Source organism: Suncus etruscus, chromosome 4, assembly GCF_024139225.1.
Source record: "Suncus etruscus isolate mSunEtr1 chromosome 4, mSunEtr1.pri.cur, whole genome shotgun sequence".
Lineage (NCBI taxonomy): Eukaryota > Metazoa > Chordata > Mammalia > Eulipotyphla > Soricidae > Suncus > Suncus etruscus.
This window is the reverse complement of record NC_064851.1, coordinates 154,476,905-154,496,888: the sequence shown is the minus strand read 5'-3', so window position 1 is coordinate 154,496,888 and position 19,984 is coordinate 154,476,905. Positions and strand designations below refer to the sequence as shown.

Below are 19,984 nucleotides of genomic sequence, written 5' to 3'. Positions count from 1 at the left end.
AACGCCACCTTCCCGGCCCCTTACCTCTATATTTCTTTGTTCACTAGTTTCATAATAATATCTTTATTTGGGGCCTGAGAGATAGCATTGGAGGTAAGGTGTTTGCCTGGCATGCAGAAGGACAGTGGTTGGAATCCCAGCATCCCATATGGTCCCCCGCCCCTGCCAGGAGAGATTTCTGAGTGTAGAGCCAGGAGTGACTCCTGATCGCTGTCATGTGTGACCCAAAAACCAAAAAAATAAAATAAAATAAAATAAAAATATCTTTATTTAAGCACCATGATTACAAACACATTTGTAGTCAGGGTATTTTGTTTTGTTTTGTTTTGCTCTGCTTTTTGAGCCACACCCAGTGACTCTCAGGGATTACTCCTGGCTATGCACTCAGAAATCCATCCTGGCTTGGGGAACTATATGGGATGCCAGGGGATCGAACCCTGGTTCATCCTAGGTTAGGGGGTGCAAGGCAAATGCCTTACCACTTGCTCTCTGGTCTCTTGTAGTTGGGTTTTAGTTATACAAAACAACACCCCCTTCTCCAAAGCAACATTCTCACCACCAGTGCCCCCATCTCCCTCCTCCCACACCCCTGCCTGTATTTGACACAGGCATTTTATTTCTCTCACTCATTACCATTGTCATGATAATTGTTAGAGTAGTTATTTCTCTATTTGCACTCACCACTATTTGTGGTAAGCTTCATATCATGAGCCGGTTCTTCCAGTCCTCATTTCTTTTTTTTTTTTTTTTTTTTTTTTGTGGTTTTTGGGTCACACCCGGCAGTGCTCAGGGGTTACTCCTGGCTCCATGCTCAGAAATTGCTCCTGGCAGGCACGGGGGACCATATGGGATGCCGGGATTCGAACCGATGACCTTCTGCATGAAAGGCAAACGCCTTACCTCCATGCTATCTCTCCGGCCCCCCAGTCCTCATTTCTATCATCTCTGGATATTATTAAAATACTGTCTTTCATTTTTTTTAAATCCCATAGATAAGTGAGACTATTCTATGTTTATCACTCAGCATAATAGTTTCCATGTCCATCTATGTATAGGAAAATTTCATGACTTTATTTTTCCTAACAGCTGCATAGCATTCCATTGTGTATATGTACCACAGTTTCTTTAGCCATTTCTCTGTTGAAGAGCATCTTGGTTGTTTCCAGAACAGGATATTTACACATAAGAAGATGACTGTTTTCTGTTTTGCTGATACTCATACCTTGAGTTATAGCTCTGGAGGCCAGAGCCATTGCTTTCCTGGATCCCATGATTCTTTGGCCATCAGTGAGGTGGATGTGGATATGAGGAACACTCTATTCCTGAAGAGCGACAACTCTTTTCTGGGGTGAAGGTTTCTAAACCCTACCATCTTGAAGGACAGACTTTGGGTTTGAAAAACATCAGCTACAAGTTATTTAGAAAGAGTTTCAAGGAATTGCCACAGAGGCTATTTGAACTCAAACTAGTTTCAAAACTTGAATGCAAAAGTTGAATCCAAAAGAATTTCTAGAATAAAACAAACAAACAAAAAAGTTCTTTGTTGGGGCTGGAGCAATAATACAGTGGCTAAGTCAGTTATCTTGCATACAGCTGACCTGAGTTTGACCCCTGGCATCCCAAATGATCTGCTGAGCCCATCAGGAGTGATTCCTGAGTGAAGAGCCAGGAGTAAACCATCAGCACCACCCAAAATTTAAAAAAATGTTTAAAGTACTTTGTTATAAGTAGACTATTTTCTTTCATTCTTTTCTAGCCAGTGGGAACCACCCTGCCCACAAGAACTTGTGGAGAGGCCAGAATGATAGCACAGTGGTAGGGCATTTGACTTGCAATCAGCTGACCTGGAACAGACCCTGTTTGGCCCCCAGCAAACCATATGGTCCTCCTGAGCCTTCCAGGAGCTATTTCTGAGCACAGAACCAGGAGCAACCCTGAGCACTGCTATGCGTGATCCCAAAACAAAAACAAACAAAAAAGAGCTTGTGGAGCCAGAGTGGCACTAAGGCATTGTACGCTCTAGCCAATGGGATCAGTTTGATCCCTCCAGCATCCCATATGGTCTCCCAAGCCAGGAGTGATTTCCGAGCGCATAACCAGGAGTAACCCCTGAGCATTACCAGGTGTGGCTGAAAAACAAACAAACAAAAAGCTTGTGGAAGTACATCAAAAGAGGAAAACAGGGGCCGGTGAGGTGGTGCTAGAGGTAAGGTGTCTGCCTTGCAAGCACTAGCCAAGGAAGGACCTGGTTCGATCTCCTGGCGTCCCATATGGTCCTCCCAATCCAGGGGCAATTTCTGAGTGCTTAGCTAGGAGTAATCCCTGAGCATCAAACGGTGTGGCCCCCCCAAAAAAAATTAAAAAAAAAAAAGAGGAAAACATCACCACACCATAAACAAATTCTGCATGCCTAAAGAGTATCAGCTGGGCCCGGAGAGATAGCACAGCGGTGTTTGCCTTGCAAGCAGCCAAAGGTGGTTGGTTCGAATCCCGGTGTCCCATATGGTCCCCCGTGCCTGCCAGGAGCTATTTCTGAGCAGATAGCCAGGAGTAACCCCTGAGCAACGCCGGGTGTGACCCAAAAACCAAAAACCAAAAAAAAAAGAGTATCAGCTAAAAGAGATTGGAAGAAAAATACCTTTATGGAAAATAATATGGAAGTTCCTCAAACTACTGGAAATTGAGCTCCCATATGACCCAGCAGTACCACTTCTAGAAATGCAAAAGCACAATACAAAAATGCCCTCTGCATGCCTATGTTCATTGTAGCTCTATATACAATATCCAGAATGTGGAAACAATCCAGATGCCCGACAGCAGATGAGTGGCTAAATAAACTGTGGTGTAAATACACAATAGAATATTATGCAGCTGTCAGGAAAAGTGAAATCATGAAATTTCCTTATACATGAATGGACATTATGCTGAGTGAAATGAATCTGAGGGAGAGAGATAGACACAGAATAGTCTCACTCATCTGAGGGATTTAATAAAAATAAGACAATACAATCATGATACTCAGAGACCATAGAGACGAAGGCTGTAAAGACCAGCTCATAAAATAAAGCTTACCACAAAGAATGGTGGGTGAAGTTAGAGAAATAACTATACCAACAACTATCATGTAGTGAGTGAGAGAAATAGGATACCTGTCTCAAAGAGAACCAGGGGATTGGGGAAAAGGAAGATGGGGGGCATTTATGGCAGGAAGGTTGAACTGGTGAAGTGGGGTGTACTTTTTATGACTGAAACCCAATTACAAACATGTTTGTAACCATGGTGCTTAAATAAAGAAATTATTAAAAAAAATAAGATATGTAAATTAAAAAAGAAAACAGATATAGGTTTTCTGAGCTCAGAGCACCAAACCAGAAGTAACCCCAGAGCACCACTGGATGTGGCCAAAAACAAGAAATTTAACAAAAAGATATATGTGTTATATCCAGAACACATAAAGAAGTTTTAAAATACAATATTAAGAGAACAGTAGTTTAATTTTTGCACAAACATCATGCTTCTTTGTTCAAGACTGGACCCATTTTTATCAAAGTGTTTGAACAAAGAAGCATGATGTTCATTGAAAAATATGCATCATAAAAATTCATGAAATACAAATTAAAACCACAATAAGATGCCACTGTGTATTCATCACAAAACAAAAATGCTGACAAAGATGAGGAACAATAGAACTCTCATTTATATTGCTGATGGGTACATATAATGGCTATCACTTTGGCATATTCCTATAATATTCTAAAGAAAACACAGTAAAAATCCGTAATCCTACTGCTGCATATTGCAAGAGTAATAAAAACATAAGTCATACAGAATCTGCTACACAAATGTTAACAGTGGCTTTCTGTAGAGTTGGAGAATGGGAGATAACTCAAAGGACTAAAGCAAGTGCTTTGCATGCAGGACCTCTAGGATTAATTCCTGAAATTGTATAGTTCCTGGAGCACTACCAGGAGAGAGACACGCACAAACCTAGTACCACTAGGTAAACCCCAAATTAACAATAAAATGAAAATTGGGGTTTTCCATAACACAAAATTTGGAGAAGAATTTACTTACAGTAACATAGTTATTCAGATAGCAAGTATCCTCTATTGTAGATTTCTGAAGCTTATTGCACTAATAGCCCCAACTCTACTCCATCATGCCAACTACACTTGGCAGTTTTTACCCCTTGAATCTGGGCTTGTTCATGTGTTTTGCTTTGGCCAGTTGAATGAGCTGATATGAGAACATGGCAGCTCTGCCATCTTGTACTGCTTGCATCACAGTGAGAGGAATGGCCCTGCTGGGTTTCAGGTCCTAAGAGAAGGCTGAGAAACATACACACGAGGTGCCACTGCCAAGTCTGGTCCTAGTGCTCATTTCTTAGCTGTCCAGAGATGTGAGTGAGCCCTGCTGAGTCTAACTTGATCAGCCATACAGAGTGCAGATGAGTGAAAATAAATGTTTATCATTTATTCATCATAATGTTCATTACAGTATGCTACTATGGTATGGTACTATGAAAGATTGTTTGCTTTTTGGCAAAAGCTAATTAATATAGCAAGTTGGCCCAAATGACAAGCCTGAATACAGACTTTTAATACCCAGGTAGAGGTACATTATTAAAAAAAAAACTGAAAGGGCTGGGGTGTTGGTACAACAGATAAGTGCTTGCCTTGCATGCAGCCAACCTGGGCTCAATCCCCGGTATCCCATGTAGTTGCCTGTGCACCACTAGAACAAACCCATGAGCACTGCTATGTGTGGCTAAGAAAAAGAATACCTGTAGACATATAACAGCCTCTAACATGTGAATGGTCCATGACTACTCTTGGAAAAGATGCCAAACCAAGCTGATGAAATGCACACTGGTCTCCAGGCTGAAAACTCTGGAGTTTCTTTGGGAGAGGTGTAACGGCAAGTTACAACCCTATTCCACGCATCCAGGCGCTCCAGAATATGTCAACCACATACAATACCTCAAAAGTTCACAAAGCTGGGCCCGGAGAGATAGCACAGCGGCCTTTGCCTTGCAAGCAGCCGATCCAGGACCAAAGGTGGTTGGTTCGAATTCCGGTGTCCCATATGGTCCCCCGTGCCTGCCAGGAGCTATTTCTGAGCAGACAGCCAGGAGTAACCCCTGAGCACCGCTGGGTATGACCCAAAAACCAAAAAAAAAAAAAAAAAAAAAAAAAGTTCACAAAGCTGATAGCCCAGTTGGGGCAGGGTAATTAGATAGAAAAGTAGCATGAATACTCACTAAGTTTAATAGACAAAAATAATAATAACAGAGAAGGCTCAACTAGCAACAAACAGCTCAGTAAGTCCTTTGACTTTCACAAATTTTCTTTTACTAAACTATTTTTTGATAATACAACTAGCAGTTTTCTTGTAACAAGCAGTATTTAAAAAAGTGTTTTGTGCCTGCCGAGGGGTTAGACTTGGAGGTTGGATAGGAAACTGGGAACAATAGTGGAGGAAAGGTCACACTGATGGTAAGATTGCTGCTGAAACATTAAATGCCAAAACAAACATAAGAAAACAACCTGTGTTATAAACAAGTTTGTAAACTACAGTGTTTAAAAAATATTTGGAGGGGGCTGGAGTGATAGCACAGTGTTCAGACGTTTGCCTTGCTCACAGCCAATACAGGATGGACCCTGGTTTGAATCCCGGCATCCCATATGGTCCCCTGAGCCTGCCAGGAGTAACTTCTGAGTGCACAGCCAGGAGTAACCCCTGAGCGCTGCCAGGTATGACCCAAAAAACAAACAAAATATTTGGAGGGTTATAGCAACTGGGTAGGGCAGTTGCCTTGCATGCAGCCAATCCATATGGTCCTCCAAGCCCACCAGGAGTAAGTCCTAAGCATGGAGTCCCTGCTGAGCACCACAAGATGTGGCCTCCAAACTACTCTCTCTCTCTCTCTCTCTCTCTCTCTCTCTCTCTCTCTCTCTCTCTCTCTCTCTCTCTCTCTCTCTCTCTCACACACACACACACACACACACACACACACACACACACACCTAAAAAGAAATGAACACTAAAGGTAATCAGTAGGCTTCCTTGTGGAAACCAAAACTCACTGGAATTCAGTAGAAGTTGGTGGTAGCTGGGATCCTTCTATCCCTTCCCAACCCTACTTTTAGTTTTTACACCAGCATTCTCTCTCAGATACTCATAACTATGATGGAAGTGAGAATATCAGCAGCCTCTGTCTTCTAACCACAGCCCTTTCTCCAGCTGTAACTACTGACCAATCTGTCTATACTCTTCCCAACTCTTCTTTCATGCACATGCTCATCTGGAAATCTACTTATCATCCATCTAGACAGTTTTAAAAATAACATCAGGTGGGCCAGGAGCAATTTCTGAGTGTAGAGCCAGGAGTAACCCCTGACAGCTGCTGGGTGTGAGCCAAAAACCAAAAATAAATAAATAAAAATAACACCAAATAAGGGCAGGAGAGATAGTATAGCAAGGACCTTGCCTTGCACACAGCTGACCTGGATTCAATTCCTGGAACCCCATATGGTTTCCCAGGCCTCTCTAGGAATGATCCCTGAGTGAAGAATCAGGAGTAAGTTCTAAGCACCCCAAAACAAAAAAACAACATTAAAAGCATCAAATAGGGGGCTGGAGAGATAGCATGGAAGTAAGGCGTTTGCCTTTTATGCAGAAGGTCATCGGTTCAAATCCCGGCATCCCATATGATCCCCTGAGCCTGTCAGGAGCTATTTCTGAGCATAGAGCCAGGAGTAACCTCTGAGCACTGCCAGGTGTGACCCAAAAATCCAAAAAAATAAAAGCATCAAATAGGCTTTTTTGTTTGTTTGTTTGTTTGTTTGTTTTTTGTTTGTTTTTTTTTTTTTGGTTTTGTTTTGGGCCACACCCGTCGGTGCTCAGGGGTTACTCCTGGCTGTCTGCTCAGAAATAGCTCCTGGCAGGCACGGGGGACCATATGGGACACCGGAATTCGAACCAACCACCTTTGGTCCTGGATCGGCTGCTTGCAAGGCAAAGGCCACTGTGCTGTCTCTCCAGGCCCATCAAATAGGCTTTAATATTGAAAAATACATCTTATAAATCTTTCCATATTGGTCCATAAAGTGTATCTTGTTTTTAAATTATTGCATTATGTTATTGAATGTATCATATTTATTCATCATTCCTCCATGAATGAAAAGTTTAATTCTGAATTTCTCTTCCTTTGTAAGAATAGCCCCATATGGGGCCGGGAAGGTGGCGCTAGAGGTAAGGTGTCTGCCTTATTAGCGCTAGCCAAGGAACGGACCGCGGTGCGTCAAATGGGTGTGGCCCAAAAACCAAAAAAAAAAAGAATAGCCCCATAGAGAAACTGTGCTTGTGTACTCTTACTTGAGAAGGATTCCTGGGTTTCAAGGAGTTAAACACCTGGTGGTGTTCAGGACTTACTCCTGGCTTAGTGCTAAGGAGTGACAACCCCCCGGCCCATAGTGTTTAAGGAACCATATGTGGGGCCCGGAGAGATAGCACAGCAGCGTTTGCCTTGCAAGCAGCCAATCCAGGACCAAAGGTGGTTGGTTCGAATCCCGGTGTTCCATATGGTCCCCCGTGCCTGCCAGGAGCTATTTCTGAGCAGACAGCCAGGAGTAACCCCTGAGCATCGCCGGGTGTGGCCCAAAAACCAAAAAAAAAAAAAAAAAGAAACCATATGTGGTGCCTAGGATCAAGCCAGGGTCGGCTGCATGCAAAACAAATGTTTTTAACCCTAAATGTGATTTAGCGCTTAGCAGAATTCTTAGACTTGTTGGATGCATTAAAGTGTGGCAACATTTTTGATTTGCCCTCCAAAACATTGGATGTTTGTGTGTTCCTACCAATATGTGTAGGAAACCCAGCTTCACTATATTCTTGATGAATTTAGATACTGTGGGTCTGTACATTTTTTTCCATATGACAGAAAAATGTTCTTTTATTGTTGAGATTTTAAATGGACTTCCTAGATGAGTGACAAAGTGAGCTCCCCCAGCTCTTCATCTATTGGTTATTGGTGTCACATCAACAGCGATCCAAATTTTCATTTGTCTTTGTCTCTTATTTTGATGAGACTCTATATTTGTATTAGACCCTATCTATATGCTGAACATTTTCCCACCACTCTATCTACCACTTCTCTCTTGGTGTTCTTATTTTACCCTGTAAAAAGACAATCTGTTGTTCTTTTCATGCCTAGCTTCTGGGTTTCGTGAACAATTTATTGTTTACAAGGCACTTTCATTTCCATTTTCTTCTGCAGGCCTGGCCATAGAGTCTCAGTGGAGGCAATATTATCCTGCACTGGAGAGATAAGAGAGGGAAGGTCAGAGAAGGTTAGTCACTTATCTTGGGCTACACAACAACCTTAGGAAGGCTTGGTTGTTCACTCCTGACTCAGAAGAAGAGTGGAATTTGTGAAATATTTATAAAAAATAATAGAATGGTAATAATACCCAAGACCAATTGAGATGAGGGCCAGGAGAACTGGTCCATGGTAGGACACTTGCCACAGAGAGTAGAGACTGCAGTTAGGGCAGAGAAAGAACCACAATGACGATAATAGCAGGAAATGATGGCTCTGGTCAAGAACTGGGTGCTGAAAGGTGGTAAAGTGATATATATGATACCCCTTCAGTAATAATACGGCAAACCACAATTGCCTAAGAGGGGGAAAAAAGGAAGACTGAAAGAGAGTGAATGAGAGAGCAAGAGAGAGAAGAAAAATGTATGACATAGAGGCAGGCAGAAGGGAATGGGGAGGGTGAGTGGGAAATTGGGGACATTGGTGACTAGAAATGTGCAGTGGTGAAGAAATGGAGTTGAACATTGTATGACTGGAACTCAATCATGAACAACTTTGTGATTGCATGTATGGTGATTCAATTAAATAATTTATTTAAAATTTTATTTATTTATTATTTATTTATCTCTTCCTCATATCTATATCCATTGCAGCACTATTTACATAGCCAGGCTCTGGAAACAACCAAGATGCCCTTCAACAGATGAATGGCTAAAGAAACTGCGGTACATATACACAATGAAATATTATGCAGCCATCAGGAGAGATGAAGTCATGAAATTTTTCTATACTTGGATGTACATGGAATCTATTATGCTGAGTGAAATAAGTCAGAGAGAGAGAGAGATAGACACAGAATAGCCTCACTTATCTATGGGTTTTAAGAAAGATGAAAAACATTTTTGCAATAATTCTTAGAGACAAAAGAGATGAGGGCCAGAAGTTCCAGCTCATGACATGAACCTCACAACAAAAAGTGATGAGCGCTGTAAGAGACATAACTACATTGAGAACTATCCTAATAATGTGAATGAATGAGGGAAGTAGAAAGCCTGTCTCAAGTACAGGTGGGGCTGGGGTGGGGAGGAGGGAGATTTGGGACATTGGTGGTGGGAATGTTGCACTGGTGAAGGGGGGGTGTTCTTTACATGACTGAAACTCAACTACAATCATATCTATAATCACGGTGTTTAAATAAAGAAATTTTAAAAAATAAATATTTTTATAAGACAAAATATTATTTTTAAAAAAAGGAGCAGAGTAGACTCCCTTGTGGCAGATCTGGTCACTCAACACAATCTGTTGGGAGCTCACTCACAGGAAGGCTGAACCTGACCTCTCTGATAGCCTGGAGCTGTCTACTTGGGTGTTCAGGCAGAGCACCCCAAAAGTCCCTGAGAACACCTTCTGTAACAGATAGCCCTCACCGCATCGGCCAGGCTGTGACAGCACTGTCAAGTCTGACACATTAGGGCACAATAGGAGCCATTACGAACCAGTAGATGGAGCAGTATATGGTGTTGAGGGCGAGCCTCAACTTAGAGCACTAGCCTTATGGCTGACCTTGGAGGAATCCTCTAGGTTGAAAGGGAATTCCAGAGGGTCTACCTGGGCTAGAGGAAGACGATTCCAGCTTTTGTGGCAGAAAGGAAAAGGGTTGGTCCATGCACCTCTTCGTAACCTCTGGTAGGCATTTCAGGCTCCCCTCAACCAGGAGCTCAGAATTATAGGATTTATGTATGATTCCAGGCTACCCTGGGACTGACTAAAGGAAGCAGGAATGGGAACCCATAGACAGTAGAATGGGAAGTTTTGATGTGCTGTGGCTGAGGCTGCTGTCTTGAACAGCCCACGATGCCCTTGAGAGAAACCTCATGTAGATAGAGCTTGTATGAGTGCCAGCTTGCATGTGGATGCTAGCTGGCAGATGCCCCCCTTCTTTTGCAGGGTGAGTCTGGAGAAAAGGGTGGGTCACAGTGTTCCTGGGTGTGTGTGTGGCTGAGGCCAACTGCAGACCTGTCTGTCTTCAAGCTCAGAGGATGCTGCTTGCTCTTCACTTCTGTCCTCTGGGACCTCCTGTGCAGTTCAGGCCCCCTCACCCGCCCCTACAGCCCTCAAAGATCTTTCAAGTGGTCTGTGTGCCAAGTGCTCCAGGGATTTTTCTCACTGAGTCTTCAGCCCTAGAGCAAGGGTTTGGAGAAACTCACATTCCCACATCAAGCATCTGCTGAGGACACAGTGGTTTCCCAGACCAACTGATTCACGAACCTGAAGAGTTCGAAGCATTATGAGCCAAATACTGAAGGCTCCCCCAAAGCTGCGGGGGGTTGGGGGGGGAGGCACTCTCAGTCCCTGGGAGCCCTGCCTGGCTCCTTACTCCACATGATGTTGCAGGGACTGCTGCGATTCACCACCACCCCTCACCTTTGTCTGTCCCCTGGGAGAACTGGAAATCCTCCCACCAGAGAGTACAGGGGCCCAAGCCAGAAGCCAGGACTCAGTCCAGGCAACTGGGAGGCTGGTTGGGCTTTCCAAAGCTCTCAGGACTTAGGAGGAAGAAGTACTTGTGCACTGGTTCATGTCTAATTACTCCCCAGTGGAGGTGGAGTCCACCACCTCCTCCACCACTCTTCTCCCCTCCTCCTCCCACTCCTTCTCCTCTCTACTTTCTTTTTCTTCTCCTCCTTCCTCATCCTCTCCCCTTCCTCCCCTTCCTTCTCCATTCCCTCTTCCTCTTCTTCTCCCCCTACTTCCCCCACCTGCCCTCAGGCTGTGAAAAACACTTGGTTTTAGTTTCTGAACTTTGTGCTTTCTAACCCCACCCTCCTGCCTATCTGGTCCCGCTTGCTCTCCTATCCCTGACCTCTTTCATGCTCTCTGCTCCCTGCCTTCACATGCACCCACATGGCAAGGCTGCATGCCTCTCTGGACATTTTGCACCCAGCTCGGCTCAGTCAAATGAAGAGTCCACGCGCAGAAAGTGCTCCCAGGGTGACAGCTTCACGTGGGTCCTGTCTGGGCCCTTAAGCGGTAGAATCCAGACCTTCTCCGCCTCTCCTTCCTGCCACCTTGTGAGGAAGAACAAGTGCCTAAGTGTGTACTCTGATTGTGGGTACTCCACGGGTGTGTACTTTGAGTCTGAGTACTTGAGTATGAATACTCTGAGAGTATGTGTTGTGGATGGGACTAATCTGAGTGTCTGTACTCTGACTATGGGTAATCTTGGTGTAGGTACTCCTTGTGAGCATGTATACTCTGGATGCGTATCCTCTGAGTGCATGTACTCTGGGCGTGCGTATTCTGGATGTGGATATTCTCCAGGTGTGTACTATAATGCAGGTATGATACTGGATGACTTGATGTTAATGTGATCCCCAAAGGTGTGCTGTTAACAGTTGCACACAAGCAGGCCATCCTGCCCATAGGCACTCTGTGTCCAAGTGTCGGCTGCAAGCCCCTCAACCAGCCCTCACAGTGACTCCTCACAGCTATTGAAGGGATAGCTAGAGCACCCCATTTTTACTGATGAGGAGAGACAGGCCTGAAATGGGAAAGTGACCTGTCTGATGCTGGTGACAGCCAGCACTGAACCCTGGGAGATAGCTCCAGAATTCTTGCTTGGCAAGGGCTAGGGATTGCAGGAAGATTAGTGGAGGGGAACTGACCTGGTTTTGAAGCCAGAATTGAATTTTTAGTTTGGGCTCTGTGACTCCAGACAGCCCTGTTTCTTCATTTGTAATGTGTAGATTAGTGACAGGTACAACTTAGATCTAGTGTAATAGCAATGCATGAAAGACAGTGCATAAAATATACTATTCAGGGCCCGGAGAGATAGCACAGCGGCCTTTGCCTTGCAAGCAGCTGATCCAGGACCAAAGGTGGTTGGTTCGAATCCCGGTGTCCCATATGGTCCCCCGTGCCTGCCAGGAGCTATTTCTGAGCAAACAGCCAGGAGTAACCCCTGAGCACCACCGGGTTTGGCCCCCAAATATATATATATATATATATATATATATATATATATATATATATATATATATATATATATATATATACTATTCCTTAAATGTGTTCTCTGTACTCTGGCTGACATAATGAAGGACTTATCCCAAACTCCCTAGGGCTCACACCCCAGTGAGGAGCTGGAAGAAAAACCCCAAATCAAAGGAATTGCAGTGTGTCCTGGAGAAGGGACAAGGAAGAGTTGAGAGGTGGGAGGAGCAGGCAGGAATGAAGAAGTTTACAAGAAGGAGAATCAGCTTGAAGTAGGCCTGGGATGAGACTACATCTCAGGACTCAGGGTGTCAGCTAGAAACTAGGGAGGTCCCTCACACAAACAAAAGTGTGAGGTGAGGAGGAATCCCTCCCAACTAAATGACCAATCAGGGGGCTCTTTAGAAAAGGCTTCGTGCTGAGGGCAGAGGCCTAAGCAAGACTTCTTCCATACATTGCAGAGAGCTGAGTGTTCTGAGGTTAAGGACAGCACCAAGAGAAACTGATAACTAATGAAAAGGCCCCTGTATAATGGGAGAACATTAGGAAATCAGGCATCTGATCAGGGCCAAAGATCCAAAAATATTTAGGCAATTTTCCCAACGCATTAACAACAAAGTGAACTAATCAAAACATGAGCAAAGGACCTTTTCCAGAAAATACACAAATGACTGACAGGTGCAGAAAAGATTGCAGGCCATTGCATAAGGGACAAACACTCAAGCCCCAGAGAGCCCCCATCACAAGCCTGGCCTGTCAGTATCTGCTGTCAAAGGAACAAGCAAGGATGGTGTAGATCAATGGTCCTCAAACTACAGCCCGTGGGCCACTTATTGTATTTATTCCCATTTTGTTTCTTCACTTCTAAAGATATATGCAGTGTGCATAGAAATTTGTTCATGATTTTTGTTTTGACTATAATCTGGTCCTCCAACAGTCTGAAGGACAGTGAACTGGACCCCTGTTTAAAAAGTTTGAGGACCCCTGAAGGTATAGATCTGAGAGAGAGATGAGGTGGTGGTGGTTTATGAGCCACATGGGAATCCACAGGCCTTGGGAGGCAGATCTGCAGGAGGATGCAGGCAAGGTGGGTTTTGTTGTTTGGTTTTGAAGTCTATCCTGGTAGTGCTCAGGGTTATTCTTGGCATTTGTGCTCACAGGTAGTTCCCTACTGTGCTAAAGGATGCTGGGGATAAAAACACTGAACTCTCTCTAGCCCTGAAGAAGTCTCTGGAGCCAGGTCAGGAAGGACTTTGCCAATGACAGCAGCAGGCCCAGATGCTGCTAGGCCACAGGGAGTTCACAGTATAATTCAGAGAGATGAATGAGGAAGAAGAGACTTTTAGACATGGAAAGTTCCATTTTGTTTCTTGGGAGGAGAATAAGGATGCTGAGGGTTCTGTGGTTTCCAGAAGTTGTGTTACTTCCCATGTTTGTAATGCTTCTATTTCTTGAAGTGATTATCCATAAAATCTCAAAACCAGTTGGAGATCATGGACATGATATGACTGTTGGGAGGAGTTGGGCTGGGGTTGACAAATGGAGAAAAAAGACACGATGACCAAGGGTCAGAGAGAGCAGAGCATTGATGTGGGTAGGGAGGCAGTGCAGTGGGTAGATGGGGATGGGGGTGGATGCGGGTCACAGGGACACAGAATGGCTTCTGTCATGTCCCCAGTCCTGCTGGATCTTGAAATCCAAGACTGGGCTTCTTTCATTGGATAGTTATGATTGGGTTCTGCACTGAGGGAACCAGAGAAGCCTCAAACTCCACTCAAAGAAGAACCCTATACCCACCTCTGAGAATTCCAGGAGTCACTGTTGCTTGGCCAGCAGGCACCGAGAACCCAGGATCAGACTGCCTTCCTTTCTGGATCCAGGCATAGGATGTCAGGCAGCATGTCAGAACCTTTCAGGGAGGCCCATCTAGCTCAGCATGAGTCACTGTGATGTACTGACTAAAACGATGAGCATACAAGCCCACATGGCTGGGAAATGGGGTTCATGACTGGGAATACATCTCATTGGGGGAAACTTTCTGCCCCTTGGATTCCTCTAAAAATCCCCACTTCTTTTTTTTTGGGGGGGAGGGGGGTCACACCCGGCAGCACTCAGGGGTTAATCCTGGCTCTACTCTCAGAAATCACTCCTGGCAGGCTCGAGGAACCATATGGGATGCCAGTATTCAAACCACTGCCTTCTGCATTCAAGACAAATGCCTTACCTCCATGCTATCTCTCCAGCCCCTGAAGCCTCCATTTCTACCTGCTCACCTGAACACCCCATCTTCAGATTCCAGCCTCTATTACCCAGTCAGGGCTCAAGCAATTTGTCTCTACCACTTTGTCTCTACTTTACATGTGATTTTCTTAGTACTGTGTTTTTGTATATTTTATTTTTAATATTATCTGGAAGCATCAAAACTTCAAACCTGAAATGAAAAAATTTCAAAGGACCTTTAGAGTCCTATAAAATTAAAATTTTTATTCTCACTACTCAACAACTTAGTCTAGGAATATTTATTTTACTGTTTGTGTGTGTGTGTGTGTATCTCTGTGTGAGCATGTCTGTGTATGTGTGTGTGTGTATGTATGTATGTATCTGTGTGCTTGGCTACATCCAGTCTTTTCTGCCCTCTGATTCCTGGGGACAAGTCTTGCTCTTGGTTCTATGCTCAGGGATCACTTCTGGTGAGGCTTAAGGAACCATAAGGGGTCCTGGGAATTATTTAAACTGAATTTGGCTACATGCAAGACAGTCTTATATCCTGTACTATTTCCTTGGCTGAGTAGTATATAATTTTTTTTGGGGGGGCCACACCCTGTGACGCTCAGGGGTTACTCCTGGCTATGCGCTCAGAAGTTGCTCCTGGCTTCTTGGGGGACCATATGGGACGCCGGGGGATCGAACCGCGGTCCGTCCTAGGCTAGTGCAGGCAAGGCAGGCACCTTACCTCCAGCGCCACCGCCCGGCCCCTGAGTAGTATATAATTTAATGAATATAATAAAGTTTAAAGTGTTTTTTAGGCTTCAAAAATTTTTTTTCAGGACCAGAGTGATCATACAAGTATGGCTCTTACCTCGCAATGCAGCTAACCCAGGCTAAATTCCCAGAACTCCATATGGATCCCCAAAGTTCTATCGAGGGTCTTCCCCGAGTACTACTAGGCATGGCCCAAAATGCACAAAGAAAATAAAAGTTCAATTTTCTTCGTTTCCTTTTGTCCAAAACAGCAGAAGCTATGGGACCCTGAGGCAAAGGGGACTGGTGATATGAATAATTTTCATACCAACTGAATCCAGGAATCATTTTATACAAGTCTTTTTTAATTACTCTGAAATTAATCAATATAAGAGATCAAAAGTCCTTTGAGAAACAGTGTCTTAAATCGAAGAAAGGCATTTCTTGGTGGAGGTCGTGAAATATCCTTAGCTTCAGGTCAGGCTGAGGAATCTGAGGTGCTGGTATTCCCTCCCTCTTTTTCCAGGAACCAGGACACTAACAGTGAATAGGGTAGTGGAGAAATTGTAGGGTGTGAGTGGCTCATCTGTCTGGGAGGAAAATTCTAGCTCATTAATTCCCTCAGGCTGCTGAGTGGTGAAATTGGAAGATGGCTCCCAGAGACAGCCCTGGTTACTGGCCCATCTGGATTGGGTTTGTAGGGGTTTGTAACTCCTACAAACTTTCTCACTGTTCTCACCCAGTCATGTGTGTGCTCTTCTGCCAGCTTCTTCCTTTCCCCAGCACATTTTGTTCTCCTCTAGTGTACACAGCATCGAAGAGGTCTGGGACACCTCTGTAACCACACAAACCCATAATTTCACCCCTGATTAGGCAGTGAGCAGGCCCAGCCAAGCTCTGCAGCACCTCCATTGACCTGGGATAGATCATTTCCAAAACCCTGTGGAGCTGGCTTCCCCACAGGGTTGTTAGAGATGGCGGGGGGGGGGGGGGGGGGGGGCGGGGGGGGGGTAATGTGGAGCCCTGATGCTATTCAGTTTTGAGGTCCCCAGCACTGCAGCTTTCTCTCCTTGGGGCCTCATCAACTTCAATCATTCCAAGGGAAACTGAGGCCTGCTGTGGTCTGAGGAACATCCTAAAGTGAAGAGAGTTGGGTTTCCTGAACATCATGTGATGCTTTACTCTGAAGCTGGGAAAATCCCCATCTGGAATGTGGGCAGTTCTCTAAAGAGCAGATCTGTGCACTAGCTGATTCATCCCCCACCGCCTGGAAAGAAGGCATCACAATAATGGGCCTTTTCTAAAATGGGGACCCCAGGCAGATGGGCTGTTTGATAAAGACCCTGATGGTCTTTATCTATGAATCGGAGCCCTTCTCTCCTCTCCCAAAAAGCCAAAAGCCCTGAAACAAAATCTGAGGAAGTCACACCTGACCCTAGAAACATACTGAGATGATTCCTTTCCAACATGCAGAGCAAGGGTGGGCGCACTGGCACTGTGTCAGATTTCAGAGTGCAGCAGGTTGGGCACTTGCATTTTTTCTACCTGGTTTGATCACTTGAACTACATACAGCCTTCTGAGTACAGATCCAGGAATAAGCCTTTAGTACCACTAGTGTGGTTTAACCCCCACCCTCAATCTGAAAAGAAAATTAATAAAATGAAACGTTGAGTCTTTTGCTGAATGAAACTTATATAAACCCCAGGAACCCTCCTGAGAAGCTCAGGGGAAGATCAGGAAGTCCGAATCCAGAACTAGCACATAGTACTCAGGGGTCATAGAGCTCACCCCGTGCCCCAGCTGCTCACTGTCCCGCCTGCTGCCAGGGACTTGGGACCTTAGGTAGGCAGTGGAAATCAGAGCTAGAACAGCCAGAACCAGGACCCATGCTTATGCCAGATCACATCACTGAAAAAACTGGGCTTTACCAGCTCGCACCTCTCTGTACAGCTTGGTGAGATACTCTCAGAACTTCAGCTGTGCCTCCTGCCCTCCCCTGGCTTCACTCTCATCACATCTCCTTGGTCCTCTTCTTCTGAGTACTTTGCCTCCTCTCCTCCCCTCTCTCCACTCTCTGACTGCCTCGTGGGCCCATCTCTCACCTCATGGGGCCCCACCATCACTCACCGACTCTGCAGTCTGGAGTCTACTCTCCCACTATGCCAGCCTGTCTGTCTCATTGGTGGAAGCCAGGAAAGGGTAATGCCAGGGCTTAATAGTCAAAGCCTAAGCACATGATGGGGTGGAGTGGGGTCAGCAGGGGCTAAACTCCTACAAAAGCTCTGGTCTGGCCCTGGGCCCACTGAGCCAAAGGCACCTTCCTTCTTTTACAACTTGGGGGACTAAGCTCAGATCTAGAATGCCCAGAAACTAGCAAGGCATGTATCTGTGTCTGTTCATGTAAACCTCTTTGTACACATGAAGAAGAGACTCGGGGCTGAGGGAGTCATATGACGACTCGGTGTTTGAGGTGGGCCCATCCCTTCCCCTTCTGCCAAACCCCTAAGAGACCATCGAGTTGCAAGTGATAAGCACCATGTTTATTAAAATTCTCCTTTAAAAAAGTATACAAGCAGGAAAAATGACAGCATACAAAATAGCACTTCTGTGGTATAAACTTGAGTTACTATGAGAATTAAAATGAGAAATCTAGTTGATTACATCTTTGGTACCGCAGAGAGCTCTGCCACCCCAGGAGTGAGTCCCAGGCAGGCATCTGCTGCCTCCTCCACCCATGGTTTGGGTCTATTTGCCAGCTGGCTGGGTTTGGCCAGCTAAGACTCAGGTGAACAGGCCTGGCCAGAGAGGAAGTGACACTTATGAATACTGCCTCACAGGCACTCAGGATTCAAGTCTAGTATCCCTTCCTCTGGTTTCCCATCCACAGCTTCATGTCCTTTTAAGAGATCCTTGAGGACCTACACTGTCTGAGGTGTCTGTAGTCCAGATCCGACAGAGAGTGTGGCCAGCTGCTCTGCTCATCACACACCATTTACTTGGCCCAAGAATGCTTGAGAGGTCATAGTGAGTGATGAAGAGGTCAGTGTTTCCCATGACCTAGGGCAGCTGTAGGGGCTTTCTAGGACACCGGTTATCACCTCAAGTCAAGGTCCAGGCAGCTGGTGTTCTGGGACTTTTGCAGAGCCTGGGAAAGTGGCATAGTTCTCAAATCTCTAGAGTGTGACTTATGGCGTGGCATCTTTCCAGACTCCAGCTGATCCCCCAGAACAAAGTTTGGGCTGTTTGGTCATCTGAGCAAATGGACATGTCTTGGAACATTCTAGAATGTTAGGACTGCAGAGCTCTAACTTAAGTCAGTGAGCTCACCTTGCTCATTTTGCAACAACAAAAAAGGCCTAGAATGAGAGAGATTCTCTCAGAGGGTCCATTGTGCATATTGATCCACACTGTGACCACCTCTTGCAATGTGTATCACTGATCCTGCAGCCCCTAGTGGTGGTGTAAGACTGGCAGTGATGAGAATGGCCTGGAACTCCAGAGCCAAGAAAATAAGATCACGGGCACTTTTAAGGCAAGGTGAGGCCCAAGCACTTTTGGCCGGGGCCTGAAGTAAGTTCTGTGCTTGCTTAGTTACCTGCAGAGTTAAACAAGGAGGGCCCAGACCAGCCTGGGCCTGAGAAAGAAGAGACTGAAATCCAGGGCAAGTGGCTTCTGAGCATGATAGAATTGTCAGACCCCAGCTTCACTGGGAAGGCCGGGGTGCCTTCCCAGCTCCTGGGTGGATGAAAGTGTGAAGAAGAACTGCAATCCTCTGAGGGATCGAGGATGAGCAGATGAAAGCTCCTGTACCATCTTCCCAAGGATTTAAATCTGTCAGGAACCTCAATGTTCCCATCTTACATATGGAAGAACAGTCCTGGGAGAAACCTGGCTTAGAATCACATAGCCTCTTCAGCAACAGAAGACTGTTGATGGCCCCGGCAGCTCTGTCATCTCCAATGTCAGCTCCAGGAGTTTGGCTGTGATATGATTGAGGTTTCCCAGGAGGGGGAGAGCTGATGGAAAGCTAGGACTTTGAGGCCAGGCCAGGCCAAGAGTAGCTGGAAGGTAGAGGGGGAGTTGAGGGAGGGTAGGGTGGGGACCAGCCGCTACAGGAAGCTGTCTTCCACCTCAGCCTGCTGTGCTGGGCAGCTGGCCTCCAAGTGCTGCTCTGGCTGTGACTCAGGCTCTCCATGTTGCTGGGGCTCCAGCTCCGGTTCCTCTTGGGGATCTAGAGGGCTGTCACAGGAGATGGTCGAGGATGTGTTGACTTCATTCAGGGTAGAGCTAGATGGAGGAGGCAAGTGTGAGAGGCTAGGCAGAAGCCCCAGTAAAACAGGAGTGATGTTCCTGTGGACCCTGCACCATATTCCCCGCATCACTGACTCTCTAAAGCCAGGGAGTCTATCAGGCAGGCACCACCTGAAGGGGCAGCTCTTAGCCTGCCACTGACAGGCAGCACCCAGCAGGTAAGCAGAGGAGCTGCATTCTGAACAGATCAAGTTGGCTCCAAAGCTCTTTCCTCACTCCTTGGCAGCTCTTGAAAGCACAACCTCCCCATAGTCGTGCTCTTACTGTTTACAACAAGAGGGTGAGAGTGGCAACTGCATACAATCCTTTCCATGCCAGCTCCTGAAGCTTGGGAACTTTTGCTTTTTACATGGGCAAGAGGCCTTCTAAATTCTCAGGCTGCTGGTAGTACACACCAG

General features: G+C 45.6%; 1 protein-coding gene across 1 annotated transcript in view; it reads right to left on the bottom strand.

The window, feature by feature from the left end:
• Window positions 1-18,043: 18,043 nt before the first annotated feature.
• The window catches only part of PDGFRB (platelet derived growth factor receptor beta), a 35,281-nt gene continuing 33,340 nt past the window's right edge, over window positions 18,044-19,984 (bottom strand). The window contains exon 23 of the mRNA XM_049771801.1: window positions 18,044-19,562. Coding sequence (XP_049627758.1) covers window positions 19,385-19,562 — 178 coding nt within the window. The 3' untranslated portion in view covers window positions 18,044-19,384. The remainder of the gene's footprint in view (window positions 19,563-19,984) is intronic.